This window comes from Poeciliopsis prolifica, unplaced genomic scaffold (genome assembly GCF_027474105.1).
Source record: "Poeciliopsis prolifica strain line A6 unplaced genomic scaffold, Auburn_PproV2 SCAFFOLD015, whole genome shotgun sequence".
In the NCBI taxonomy this organism is placed as follows: Eukaryota; Metazoa; Chordata; class Actinopteri; order Cyprinodontiformes; family Poeciliidae; genus Poeciliopsis; species Poeciliopsis prolifica.
In genome coordinates, this window is record NW_026562390.1 from 1,692,432 (window position 1) to 1,706,821 (window position 14,390).

The 14,390-nt window shown below is 39.2% G+C and overlaps 1 protein-coding gene across 1 annotated transcript; it reads right to left on the bottom strand.

Moving 5' to 3' along the window:
• Positions 1 to 711: 711 nt before the first annotated feature.
• On the bottom strand, positions 712 to 7,169 carry gtf3c5 (general transcription factor IIIC, polypeptide 5). The gene is made up of 11 exons (XM_055040764.1): positions 6,915 to 7,169; positions 5,868 to 6,066; positions 5,588 to 5,798; positions 5,175 to 5,355; positions 4,952 to 5,056; positions 4,159 to 4,273; positions 2,341 to 2,421; positions 2,047 to 2,135; positions 1,888 to 1,970; positions 1,673 to 1,815; positions 712 to 1,002 (listed from the first exon to the last, which is right to left on the bottom strand). The coding sequence occupies exons 1-11, from the start codon at positions 7,128 to 7,130 to the stop codon at positions 788 to 790; spliced, it is 1,638 nt and encodes a 545-aa protein (XP_054896739.1). The 5' UTR covers positions 7,131 to 7,169; the 3' UTR covers positions 712 to 787.
• Between the last annotated feature and the right edge of the window lie 7,221 nt (positions 7,170 to 14,390).

A 14,390-nucleotide genomic window follows, 5' to 3' on the forward strand; every position in this document is an offset into this window, starting at 1 on the left:
AATCAGTATTCTACAGTCCAGGATTAAACAATTAAGATATATATAAAAAAAATACTGTTTGTTTCTGTATGAGATTATATTATATCCTGTTAAAAACTGATTCAGAAAAACAAAGTAATTTAATAAAATTACTTTAATTAAAGCCTTGTTGATCCAGAACCTGCTGCTGCTGTTCTCCCTTAAACTGAAAACATGGAGAACATCACGCAGTTTTAAAGTCCCTGCAGCTGAAATACACTTTAAAAAACTTCTGTTGGATTTTAAATCCCTGAATGGTTTAGCAACAAAATACAGTTAAGATCTGTCGTCGTGTCAACCATTATGTAGTCATTTTCCTGCGTTTCGCCTGCAGAACATCAGTAGTTTTTGGTTGTTATCTTTGTTTCTGTATCAACGGCTCTGCTAACGGATGAGCAGCGGCGCCCTCTGCTGGTTGGAGGCCAAATTACAGCACTAAATAAGGTCAAACGGACGTTAATAGTCAATCGATTGGAACACATTTTAATCTAGTGAACCATTAATCGACAATTAATTATTATTTGATTGATTGTCTGTAATCACACAATCAGGATGGCTCCTTTGGAAGTTTTCCAGGTTGGAGGAGAATCTGGAAAGGGAGATTCCTAGATTTCCCTGTTGGATCACCGAGCAGCAACCTGATATCCAATGAGTGGAAGATCTTACGAGTAGAGACTCAGCACCTCAAAGCTCTAGAAGAAACGGATTTCTTTATTTACATTTAACAAAAAACCCAAACTTTTTACATAAATGACTCCAGATTATTTCGTCACATATAATCCAGGATTTCTGTCTCCATCTCATTTTCACTTCCTTCTGAAGGCTGAAACTCCTCATCCTCGTTTTCCTCTTCATCTTCTTTGTTGTCACCCTCCTTTGCCTCTGCTTCTTCATCGTCCTCTTCCTCATCCTCTCCTTTTGGGTCTTTCATCTTGTATTTTAAAAGTCCTTTCCGTCGTCTTTTTGGGAGCCTGTCATGATTTTCTGAAAGGAAAGGAGAGAAAATGAACTGAAGAATAAAAAAATAAATATTATGTTTAAAGGTGACCAAACAGGTTAGGGTTAGGATCTACTGGTGAGAAAAAAACATGTTCACTACATTTATTTTTACAGAAAATCCTTCTTAGATATTAAGATTTCTGTCTGCTCAGTTCTGCCTGTTTTAAGGCGTCTTTTCACTTCAAATCCAAACAAGCTGCTGCCGGTCACGGCCCCCAACTCAACGTTTACCCACATTCTCACATTGAAATGGCTGCAAACGGAGGCAAAATTGTACAAGCTTACGACTTTGAAAAGCAGACGTGGAGCCTCCTCCACAACCAGGAAAAGTGCTGCGAGCTGCTTCTGGTTTCTGGCAGCTGTTGTGCAGAGCGCACAGCAGTAAAACCTGCTGACCAAATGTTCTAGGTAACGGCGCAGCGCTCGTGGGATTTACTCAACATTTGAAAGGTTTTTAAAACGACTAATTTTCCAGACGCCCAAAAACAGCTTCTACATCAAGCACATTTGATGTAGAAGTATAAAAATATCCAGACACATACAAATCATTGCATAGATTAAGATTAGATCAAGATGAACTGGAGGTGGGATTTCTCAGTATTGCTTGATTAGTCAATTATGAAAAGAGGAAATATGTTGAAGTTGTTTCTCATACCTGGTTTCTTCTCCCTGACCACCTTCTTTATCATCGTGGAGATAATGTCTCTCAGTTTGTCCGTGGTGCCGACGACACACCAGCCGTCGCGCTCGTCACACTCCCGCTCCTCGCCGTCGTTCTGGCTTATCGCCTCTTTGATGCTGAGGAAGCAGAGCCGTTAGCAAACGCTGGCCGCGGCGGGACAGAGCTTTAAAGATGCCCGGCGCCGGTACCTGTCCACGTCCAAATCACACAGCTGGTAGAACATCTGCCTGTGTGGAGGCAGCAAGCCGTCTCTGAACACGTAAGCAGACTCCTGCACAACCAGAGGGGGGCGTTTCACAACAAAACGCTTTAAATTGTTCATGTTCTTGGTGTTTTTGTTCACCGACCTTCAGCTGGTAGGAGACGGGAGGCGGGTCGCGGCTGGTACCGGGACCTTCTGGGGCGGGAATATCCATCAGGCTGGCAGCCGGAGGAACTTAGGAAATGATTCATCTTTAGTCTCGAGATTATATTATTGTGAAGACAATTCTGTTTCTTACAATAAAATAGGGCTGCAGAAAAAATGTAATCAAAAGATAATTAATCTGAGAGAATATTCACGCCAAATATTTCAATGCAGCCCTTAATAGTGAAGGATATTTTCAGCTCTACAATCAAAACGAATTTGCATGAATTGAAACCTGTTTTGTTGAGCGTGGTCGGCAGGCTGTAGCTCAGCGTGCTCCTCTTGGCTTTCACCGGGATGTTGGGTGGAGTGCAGCCTTCACAGACCAAGAAAAGCATGATGAAAATATAACACACCACAAACAGCCGGCAACGGCAACAAACTGAAGGAAACACACTAATACCAGCACAAAACTGGCTATACGATGGCTAAATAAACCTATGAATCCATGTTGTCGTTCTCTAAGCACTTGAACAGAAAACCTGTTAAAAATCAGAAATATGTCAGAAAACCAACAATCTCAACTAAACTCTAGAAGAGACCAAATGTCCAGCCAATGTTACACAGGATGTATGTTTAGATTTGACCCTGAGATTTAGAGAAAACTATTACAATTCATGGAAACAATTGGTTGCGTACAGGACTGAAGTGATTAATTAGATTAATTACCATTACAATCAAGTAATTTAGTAATCGATTAATCGCTAACATGAGTATTCAAAGTCAAAAAAGGTTATTTACTGAAAATAAAAACATATTCAGAGCAAACTTGAGCCAAAATACTGTGTATTTCAAACATATATATATATATATATATATATATATATATATATATATATATATATATATATATATATATATATATATATATATATATTGTTTCTTATATGGGCGGCCAGGATGAGGGCACAGAGGCCCTCATCCTGGCAGCCCAGGAACAGGCCCTAAACACCAGAGCAATAGAGGCCCAGATCTACCACACCAGACAAGACCCAAGGTGTAGGTTGTGCAAGGAGGCCCCTGAGACAGTCCAGCACATCACAGCAGGGTGCAAGATACTGGCAGGGAAAGCGTACATGGAGCGACATAACCAAGTGGCAGGCATTGTGTACAGAAACATCTGTGCAGAATATGGACTGGAAACCCCGAGATCAAAGTGGGAAACACCCCCAAAGGTGGTGGAGAACGCCAGAGCTAAGATCCTGTGGGACTTCCAGATCCAGACAGACAAAATGGTAATGGCAAACCAACCAGACATTGTCGTAGTGGATAAACACAGAGGAAAGCCGTTGTGGTAGATGTAGCAATACCAAGTGATTGCAACATCAGGAAAAAGGAGCACGAGAAACTGGAGAAATACCAGGGCCTCAGGGAGGAACTGGAGAGGGCCTGGAAGGTGAAGACCACAGTGGTGCCTGTGGTCATCGGGGCCCTCGGGGCAGTAACCCCCAAACTGGAGCAGTGGCTACAACAGATCCCAGGAACAACATCAGACATCTCAGTCCAGAAATGTGCAGTCCTTGGCACAGCCAAGATACTGCAGGACCCTCAAGCTCCCAGGCCTCTGGTAGAGGACCCGAGCTCAGAGAATAAGAACCACCCGCGGTGGTGAGAAGGGAATTTTATATATATATATATATATATATATATATATATATATATATATATATATATATATATATATATATATATATATATATATATATATATCTACATATATACTTTAGCCAAAAGTTCACCTGCTTCAGATTTTTAGACAAAATGTTTTTCTTAATTTAAAAAGGAATTGAATTATTTATTTGCATCTTTTAACATATTTATAATATTGTATGAAAAACTATTAACTGTTAAATTAAAAAATATGTAGAGTGTGTCATTTTTAAATCTGATCAATCATCAGAATGATCGATTAATCGTTACTTGTAGCCCAAATTTTCTTCCAGATTAGGAAAAGAACGATAAATCCTGAGCAGCACCAGATTATTAATGACGTTGTAAGTTCATCAGGAACATGGTGGCTGGTGTTTCGATGCCGTTATTTGGGTCTCCTCACCGTATTTGGAGCTGACCCGGATCCTGAAGTCCAGCATCTGGTATTTCTTGGACTCGGTGGTCTTTCTGGGGTCGTAACCGAGCCGAACCCACAGGCTCCTCCAGGGTCCGGTCACCTGGAGAAAAAACACCTGGAGGCTCGAAAACAACAGCTGAAACAATCCTTATGTGCCATGTTTTTTCCTTCCACTAAACCTTCCATTTAATTTATTTGATTCTCCCCGGTTAGCAAAGACGTTGTGTTTTACCCTGAGCGTGTCTCTGAGTCTGCTGGAGATTGACAAAATGTCACATTTCTGTATTAAAATTTAATTTTTCAATTGATTTTTATTTGTAGTAACAACTTTCTGAGAATTAATGTTAGAAGTTTTAATTTCTACATTTAAGTACAGAAATTAATTTACCTTAAAATTATGCTTTTTTTATTTTATGAAATTCAAAAAGACAAAAGAAAGAAAAGGGAGGAGGAAAGAAAGACGAAAGATAAAAAGGATGAAAGACAAAATAGACGACAAAATAAAGAGGAGAGAAAAGAGGAAGAAGTTGGCAAAGACATAAAAACAGGAAAACGGAAGGAAGAAATAAAAGAACACAAAGTGGAAAAAGAAAAAAACATGAAGAATGAAACAAGAACCTGGACAAGAAAATAAAAAACAGGAAGAAAAAAGAAAATAAGATAGAACAACTGGAAGCTCAGCAGTTTTTTGGCTTCCAGTTGTGCAACACTTTGCTGCAACACATTGCTGCAACACATTGCTGCGGTCTCCAGGTTGCCTGCAGAACGTGCTGCTCACCATGTAGTAGGCGTAGACGGGCAGCAACAGCTTGAGCTTCTCCGGGTGGAGGTCCAGGTTGGCCTTGAGGGCGTTGCGGGACCAGATGGGTCGACTCTCAAACATCTGAGCAGCAAAATGTTTTCCAGAGATTAGATAAAAACAAACCGTTCAACATTGCATAACAGAGTCGGACGCTCCAACTTTCCGGTCGGGCCGGCCGTGTTTTCAGCTGAACAAATACCTTCTTGACCTTCTCCTCGCTCTGCTGGTCATGCTCCTTCAGGCACAGCCGACCCCAGTTGACCCGCGCCGCCTCCAGGCACTCGGTGGGAACGGCCGGGTCCGTGAAGCTGATGAAGATGGCGTTGTGAGGCCGCCGGGCGCGGTTCAAACCGATGAAGTTCTTACTGATGGGCAGAGGGCTGCGAACGCAAAACAGGAAAACATTTACAGAACATATCAAACTCCCTCGTTCCCCAACGGAAGAGGATCAGAGCCACCGACTGATAATCTCAGACAAGTCAGAATTCTGAGGAAAAATAGAATTTTAATTCTGAGGTTAAAGTCAAAATTATGAGACTAAAGACAAAATGTCAATAATTTTCAGTGGCACTAATCCTCTTGCGTATTCTCCCTGACTTCAGGTCGACCTACAGCGACGACGTCAGCTTCTGAACGGCGTCGGGTCGGTAGAAGTAATCCACCGGACTGTCGAGGCGTGAGAAAATGGCCGGGGGCAGGAAGTAAGGAACGTCCTGCGCGAAGAAGGCTTGATTCTCCGCTTTACGGAGGATGATTTTGTCGTAGAGAGACACGCTTTTCCCGTTCTGGGAATCCACAGCAAGGCACTGGAAGTCGGCCATCCCTGCAGAGCAAAAACACGTTTTCAGTTTCTGTAAATTTAACAAATGAGACGCAGTGCAGCAGGTTTTACCCTGGAACTTGTACGTCGTTCCGATGATTCCCAGGATGTCCATCTGGATCTGAGCGTCTTTGGGGTCTTTTTTTCGGACCCGCCGTCGCACCCTGAGGAGGAGGTTGCTCGACGGGAGCCGGTTTCCACACATAGCGTGGCAGAAGGGGTCACGGGGTCGGAAACGCATCTCCAGTCGCCTGCTGGGGTCACTGAACGTCTGTAGGAAAACCAGGAATACGAGGTTAATAATCAATAATCATATTGGGAAACACAATAACAATATGAACTTTAAAGACGTAAGCAGATAATTCTAGTACTGATTGATAAAATGTTAAAAGAAAAAACACAAAGACATAAAGGAGTGTATTAGCGCTGTCAATCATCCTCATGTACACAACAGTGATTGGTGGCCATGCTAACAAGGATTAACTAACTACTCCCTAACAAGAGTGCAATGAGCAATGCCACATTGAGAGTGATTGACAGCGCTAAGTCCCGCCCCCAGGCTCTGATTGGTTGATTTTATTCGCCGCTGGGAGAGGATGGAGGAGTTCAATGTTTTTCATGGATTATTTTATCCTGCACTGTGACAATTTCAACAAAATTTACATATAAAAAATCTATTTTTGATATGTAAAAATATATATGTTATAAAAGTTACTTGCTTTACCTTTAATATTTTCAGAGATGGTAGAGAAACCAAGTAAGAACAGCACGACTTCAGAAGATACCAAAGAGTAAAAAAGAATATAAACTGAATACCTGATAATCAATCATTTACTATTTAAAAATTACGTCATCAGGTGGATTTATTTATCTCAAAGACGAAAATGACAACAATTCATAAAAGTAATAAAAATAAACAACAAAAGGCAGGAGAAATTTCTCCAAATGAGTTTCTGAAAACAGCAGGTTTTTATCTGGTGAATTTAGTCCAAAACATGTTTGTTCTTCAATCAGTGGGTAAAAAAATACAGAAATTTTGCTCAAGAGCAGAAATAAAAAAAATACTCATAGAACAGAGTAGTAAAAATCCTCGAACCAGCAGCTGTTGGTTCCGCTTACTTTCGCCACCGTGTGTTCTCCTCCCAGCGTCTCCAGCATCCTCTCCACGCTGGTCACCATCGCGGGATATTCCACGCACACCAGCTTCTTGCTCCGCAGCTCCACGGCGGACGAGCCGCCCGGCGCGGCGTCTCCGCTCCGGCCGGACAACTGCAGCTCCTTCAGGGTGAAGTTGAGCGTCACGTCCCCCTGATCCGCAGCACCGACCGCCGCCATTGCTGCCGTTAAAAGCGAGCGGAAACGAATGAGAAACGCAGTGCGCGGACGGTGAACGTGCAAAATAAGCTCGGGCGGAAACAAGTTCGCGATGTGAAAGGTTCCGCTTTTTTCCAGAGCCAAATTCTATGACTTACTAACCGGAATGAAAATAAAATAAAAATAAAATAAACACATAAATAAATGAAAATAGCTCGCTGTTGAAGATGAGTATGTTGCTACAGGATTTTTAAAACATCTTTTAATTCCTAACAGTATTTTAGTTATTGATATTCTAATTTAAGAAACAATAATATATTTTTGTGTGTTTTACATTAAACTTTCATAATTTGATTTAAAAAGCTTCCTGCATTGCTGATTAAACATGTACAATTTAATTTTAAAATATGATGGACAGGTTAGTATTTTACAAATATTCAGACTGTAGTTAGTAAACAATAAATAAATCAAAAATGATTTAGTTAATATCAGTGACAAACAACTGATTTCTGGTTTTGTAAAATAACAGAAAATAATAACAATAAAAACGTAAAAGGAAAACTCTTATGCAGCACAGCCACTTTAAGGTTTTTAAATCATTTTACAAAAGATTTAATTAATAATTTCTCTGGTTTTATTTGTGGACTCTTGAAATTTTTAGTATTTTGTTGCAGTTTCACTTGCTTAAAGTTAAATTCTTGTACTGGAAGACAAAATTGTGGAAAAATCAAGTTTTTAAATCTGTAAGAATGATTGATGTTGATGCTGTGTCGTTTCTGGCCACACGAGGGCAGCATTCTCAACACTATCGCGAGACAAGACCTGTCTGTGTGTGACTTTTTTTTTTTTTTTTTTTTTTTCATTTTTTTAAGTTTACAGTTTACCAACCTGTCCTTTAAAAATTCTTCCTGCAGATATTTTGGATTTGTAATTGCTGGTAAAAGTGCGATCAAGTAATCTGAGAAATCCTGTGTTTTAAAAAGGATCTGAATAAACAAGATTTTTCCTCCGTCCCGCCCTGGAACTGTCAACAGATTATCATCCCATGAGGAAGAAACAGAGACACTTCACTCATCTGAGTGTTTACAGAGTAATCTAAGATGCTGCTGGATATTCATCCGTCACCTTATTTATTTTAGTTCAAGTTTTTCTTCTTCTACAGACATCAAACATTGATGCATTTATTTTTTCCTAAACTTACTTAATATAAGTCTTTTTTAACGATTAGTCATTAAAGAAGAATTTAACATTAATTTGATTTATTGTTGGGCAGGTAAAGAAAATTAATTCACAATAATATTATTTTTGTGTTTTTAATTTTGGCCCCTGAGAACTTTCAACATGGAGGTTCTGGCCTGCAGAAAGTTTGGACTGAGCTCTGACTTAATCAATTGGAACTAATTTCAAACTAAAGGAGTGCGGTCAAACTCATTTTTATTTTGCCCCACATTAAAAATCTGAATTAAAGGGTTGGTTGTCCCAGAATATATTGATAAAACCCATTAAAGTGACCAGCTGTTTGTTTCAGGATTCAACAATTGTTTCTTAGAATTAAATAATATTGAACATCTTTTTATGCTTATCAGTCCATCCAGGGTTTCATGTTTGTTTTTGTGTTTTTTTTGCAATCAAAATCACAGATTTTATAATGATAATTTAGAATTATTTGTAAGGAATTTTTATAATATTTACCCTAAAAGTGACTATTTTATATGCCGGACAGTACCTTTTACATCAAATAGGCAATTAAACATAATGTTTTTGATCAATTTTGAGACAAAATTTGCAGTAAGATTATAAAAATTGTGGGGATTTGTTGATTTTATGTGAATTTTTGCAGATTTGTGAAAAACTGGAGGGACTTGTTAACATAGAGGGCCACATAAAAAGCTGCGGCGGGCCAGATTTGGCCCCTGGGCCTTGGGTTTGACACTTATACTGAGCCATCAATCAGCACAACTACTGAGTCAATGTAGGTAGTTATTGCCCAACTCCAGTAAAGCACTGACAGAAAACCCAGCTGATTGTCAGTGGCAATCTGTTTGCTCAGCGCTGAAGATTTGCTCGATCTTTCATGTCTTCCCTCTTTGTCTGGGCCATCCTTTGTTCACAGACGTCCCGTCCCGCGGCGTTTACTCGCTATCTGCCCGCTCCTCCCCATCTCGCTGCTGCTGCAGCCGTTACAGCGTGGAGAGGCCATGATAAGGTTATCAGGCGGCCTGGACCGGCGGCTGCTGCTCGATGATTTCAACCCTCTGCTTTCACTCATTTCTTTGACTTCCCTCTTTCTTCTTAGCAGCTGGGGTTTTTTATCAGTTGAGGAGGAAATCTGCATTTGGATGCATGACTTTGAAGTTTGAGACTCAACTTTTGTAGGCAAATGGATTATTATGTTGACCTGCAGGGCTGGAGGTAGAAGAATTTGGGGCCCTGGGCTGGAAACCATTTGGTGCCTCATCCACTAAAGCAGAAGTGCCAAACTTATTTTAGTTTTGGGCAATATCAATATTATATGATGGGATATTAGGGCCACATTAAGGAAATTAAAAATAATAATAAAAAAGTAATAATATTATGAGAATAAACTTGCATGATGATAAGTTTATTTTATTTTTGCAGTACTACAAGGATAAAGTCTTTCTCTTAATATTATGACTTTATTCTCATATGAATTCTTAACTTTTTTTGACTTTGTAACATTTTTATGACTTTCATGCGTTAACTGCATCTTCCACAGTCCAGCTAAATATAATGTGTTTAGAGCCACAAATGTTAAAAAAAACTCCAACTTTTTGGATAGTTGTATTTTTTATTGTTATTCCCTCCAAAACTTACAATCACTTTCAAATAGTTGAGCTTTTTCTATGTTGGAAAATCCCCTAAATGTTATTACAATTCACCTGAAATGGTCCGAGACTCTTATATGAAGCGTTCTGTCTAAATGAGTTACATGTTTTTAATATGCTCTGCACATTAATCAACATAACCATACTTCACGGCAGTGTAAATATGTAGGAATTAGCACGCTAGCTAACCATCATCCATTATTGTCAGACAAAGACACAACACCTCATTATAAAATTCACAGGTAAGAACATAATACACATAGTTTTATTGAAATATGTCTGAAAAAACATGCATTCAATTAAAAAAAATTCATTGAAATCTGTGAGCCTCCCCCAAAAATTTGGAGCCCTGGGCTACTGCCCTTGTAAGCGTTTTCTAAAGTGATTTGTTCCCACAGGTTACTGGTGCAAAACACCAGCTTTTAAATCACCTAACAACTGTAAAATTTTGAAAAACTTGCACACAATAGATTAAAATTGAAAAACATTTTACTTTGTTTTTGTAACAGAGGAATAAGAGAGATCAATTGGCTGCTGTTCCTGAGACACTCGTAATGAAATCTTCATCTGTATTTGTACTGATTTGGCTGAAATGTAGCATGCAATATGCAAAGCAGCGCACAGCATGCAAAATATTCAAAGGCCTGGAAAAAACCCTGCGCCTTGATGTCTTAGAGGTTTAGTGACTCTTCTGGATGAATCATAACAGGTTCGCTAAACTGGATGCAAAGCGATGGAAGCGCCAAAACAACCACAAATAAAAGTGAAGAAGTGTGGAGGAACACTGGTTTGTCTGGTTTCTTCAGGTAGTTTGGGGTTAACCACATCAGCCTGCAGAAAGATTAACACAGAGGGGCGTTTTACAGCCACAAGCTTCTGCTTTTTGATTGGGTTTTATGTGGAAAACCTCATAATACATAACTGAAAATGGAATGAACAGTGTATTCATCCCCCTTCCCTCTGATACCCCTAAAACAAAATCTATTATACACTGTAAAAAAAACCCAAAAACATAAAAACAATATTATTTTTCTGTTGTTTCATGTTAATGCTTGTGAGATATACTGTAAAAACACAGAATATTTTAGTTTTCAAATATCAGAAATGTTTGTGACTGTAGCATAAATATATGGGGGGAAATTCAGTTTTTGAACAAGAGGAATGTTTGTGAATGTAGCAGGAGATAAACTGCTAGAACACAGAACATTTCAGATTTGGCTTTTGTTGGATTTTGAGGTCATGATTAGCTAGAAAACCGACTTTCCAAGTTCAGACATTTTCTATTCTTGTTCTGATTTTTTGACTTGGAGTTTTAACTTCCAAGAACTCAGAGAAAACAGCTGGTTGAAGCAACGCAACTTAAAAAAAAACTAATCATATTCACCTTAGTGCACTTGCAAGTAACTCTTAAGTTTATCTTAAGATAAACTTAAGATTATCTTAATGTCATGAAGCAGCTTTAAAGACAGGTGTAAACGCTGAACGAAAACACATTAAAAAAGTTGATGGTTTTTGTTTTTGTTGACTCCTGATGCTCAGTGAGGCGTGGACATCAGCTCGCGTCACGTCGCCGTCACCGCAGGACTTATCTGCAGCCAGGCAGGACTGCAGCCGTGCATCACGCCCCGTAATGACCGCAGTGATCGCTCGCCGTCTTCCTGGCGTCAGTCACACAGAGGAAATCTGCAGACAGTTACTTTTTCTGTTCAGGAGTGATGCTGACACAAAAACGTTTTGCTGCTTTTCTCATTTCATCTGTGACATTTCAGCTATTTGTGTCTTTATGTGTAGATAGTTTGACCATATTTTGAATAGTTTTAAATTTGTGTATGCAAAAAAAGTGTTTCAGAACTTGTATATTCATCTTAGTGCACTTGCAATAAGACAAAACTAACTTGCAAGTAACTCTTTAGTAAAATGTAAGTTTGTTTTAATAAAAAAAAAGTTCTCGTTCCACTGGCAGATTATTTAACTTAAAATATGGTAAAAATGTCAGACGTGAAATAATCTGCCAAAACGTTTTCATCAATATTAAGGGATTATTTACTGACACCAAACTCTCACATCTTGCTGAAAAGTTACTTGTAAGTTATTTTTTTTGTCTTATTTTCAAACGTGCCAAGACAGCTGCCGAGTTCCGTTGGGGTACGTCACATTCCAGGGGTTTTCCAAACGGTTCGTTCAAACTTGGCTTTGTGTTTTCTGTTTTTAGAGGCAGTTTGGCACCCAAATGTAAGGACCGAAACGTAAATTTAGTATAAAATATGAAAAATAACTTTGACTTGTAATGTGGGTAAAATGGCTGGTTATAAGTGAAACAATCTGCCAGTGGAACCAGAACGTTTTCATTAATATTAAGGAATTATTGACTTAAAACAAGCTGAAAAGTTACTTGGGTAGAGTGAAAAGTAGCCATCCGAGAAATGACTCAAGTGAGAGTATTTGGTTAAAGTCGACTGAATAACTGATCAAATGATCATTTAATATTTGCAGATTACATCATCAGATTCACCAAAATATAAAGTGGAAATTTTGGCATTTTAAGGACCAAAATGATGATAATTTATGTAAGTAACAAAACAATACCAAGATCATTTTTCCAAATCAGTTTCTTTCAATAAAAACTTCAGAAACTTTAATGGAAACTACAGCTGTTGATTTTTGGTTAAAACATGTTTTGTTTTTCATTGAGTTGAGAGAAAATCCAGAAATTTCCCTCAAGTAACAGCAGAAATACTTCATAATAAAATAAAAATACTCCTAAACGTAAATTTTTTTCAACACAGTCACAGTAGTAAATGTAACTCTGCTTGTTTTCTCTTATTTCTGGCGTTCCGATGTATTTGCAGCAGATTCTCTGAGATGTTGTGTTTTTGCAGATGTTGTGTTTTTGCAGATGTGTTTTTGCAGATGTTGTGTTTTTGCAGATGTTGTGTTTTTGCAGTACACGATTTGATGACAGAAGCTCTAAAACGGTAAGCAGTGATTCTGATTCCCACTGGTGACTTTGAACTCTCCGGCAGGGAGAACCTTCCTTCCCTGGACTCCATGAATGCATCATTGATGCCTCGGGCGTTTGCTCAGACACTCTTCACATCCTGCACGGCTTCCAGAGTACTGGCTGCGAATCATTTGCATGGAGATTTGCAAAACAAATCCAGAACATCCTGCTTTATCTCTTTACCTGTTTCTGCCAGATAGTTTGCTCACTTTGCAAAACTTCAGCTGTGTGTTTTATATTTCTGCTCCAGCTGATCTTTAAGGAGAATAATAAAACTTCTTGCATACATTTTCTGAAAGCACAACTTTGAGCAGAATTTAAACCATATTACCTAAAAAAGAAACATTTTGAATCCACTGCATGCCTGGCAGGAATGACTCCAGGAACAGTTTCTTTCGGTTTTTCCCGTTTTTCCCCGGGCAACCTGAGGCGGCCGCGGCCCTCCCCTTCCAGGACTCACGTCCTGTTTGCTCAGTCCCACCCTGGAGGATCCCAGGCTTTTGTTCTGCTGCTCACCTGTACACCGTTTTGATTTGCTCCGTCTCCTCACACCAGGGTTCTGCAGCCGCAGGATGTCTAACTGTTCCCAAGGATTAAACGCTGACCCCGTCGCCTCTATTTGCCAACAAATTTTGCATACAGAGACCTCAGATTTGTTTGTCATACGGTCTGTTCTCAGGAATACTCTGATTTCTGCAGCTATGTGGTGCAAACTCTTTCAAATTAGATTTGCAGAAGACTGGATTTTCTTCTTCACTGTTGGAAAACACTTGAATATTTTACATTTAGGATACACACACATCCATCTTGAATTTGTAAGCTAGCAAAACACAGCCTAACAATTAAACTATTTCATTCAACATTTGGAAAAATAACCAGAATTACTGGCTGTTTGGATAAATGCAGCTTCTGCATGTGTGCGCTGTACAATGGCTGCTGGAAAAGACAAGTGCTTTGTTGCTGACTAACCATCAGAAACAACTTGCTGCATTTTTGGTGGTTGTGCAGGAGGCTCCACTTCTGCTCTTCAGAGATGTGAAGTTGTATAACACATTTCTGTTTGCAGCCATTTTAACGTGCGAGTGTATATGTTGAGTTTGTGGGTGTGGCCATCAGCAGCTCACTCGGACTCAAAGTGACAGAAGGCCTTGAAATAACCAAAATCTCATTATGTAAGAATAATTTTGTGCAATAAAAAATCTAACATCTTGCTGAAAAAGAGCTTAATTAGGTTTCTCTTATTTCCACTCGACTTAGACATTTGCACTATAAACTAGACTAAAAATATTTGTGAACATGAATTAGTTTTTTCAGTGCGTTCTGCGGATAAACTCGTCCGCGTTGAGTTGTTTCTGCCGTCCTGCTCGTCAGATTTAAAGGCCGTTCCTGCTGATCTGATTTGCCTCCAGCAACGTTGCTGTTTGAGGAAGGCGG

Excerpts from the sequence above, each read along its gene's own strand:
- gtf3c5 (XM_055040764.1), bottom strand. The coding sequence starts at position 7,130 with ATGGCGGCGGTCGGTGCTGCGGATCAGGGGGACGTGACGCTCAACTTC. Across the intron at positions 6,067-6,914 it reads GAGAACACACGGTGGCGAAA|ACGTTCAGTGACCCCAGCAG; the intron begins GTAAGCGGAACC and ends GTTTTCCTACAG. Across the intron at positions 1,816-1,887 it reads TGTGATTTGGACGTGGACAG|CATCAAAGAGGCGATAAGCC; the intron begins GTACCGGCGCCG and ends CTGCTTCCTCAG.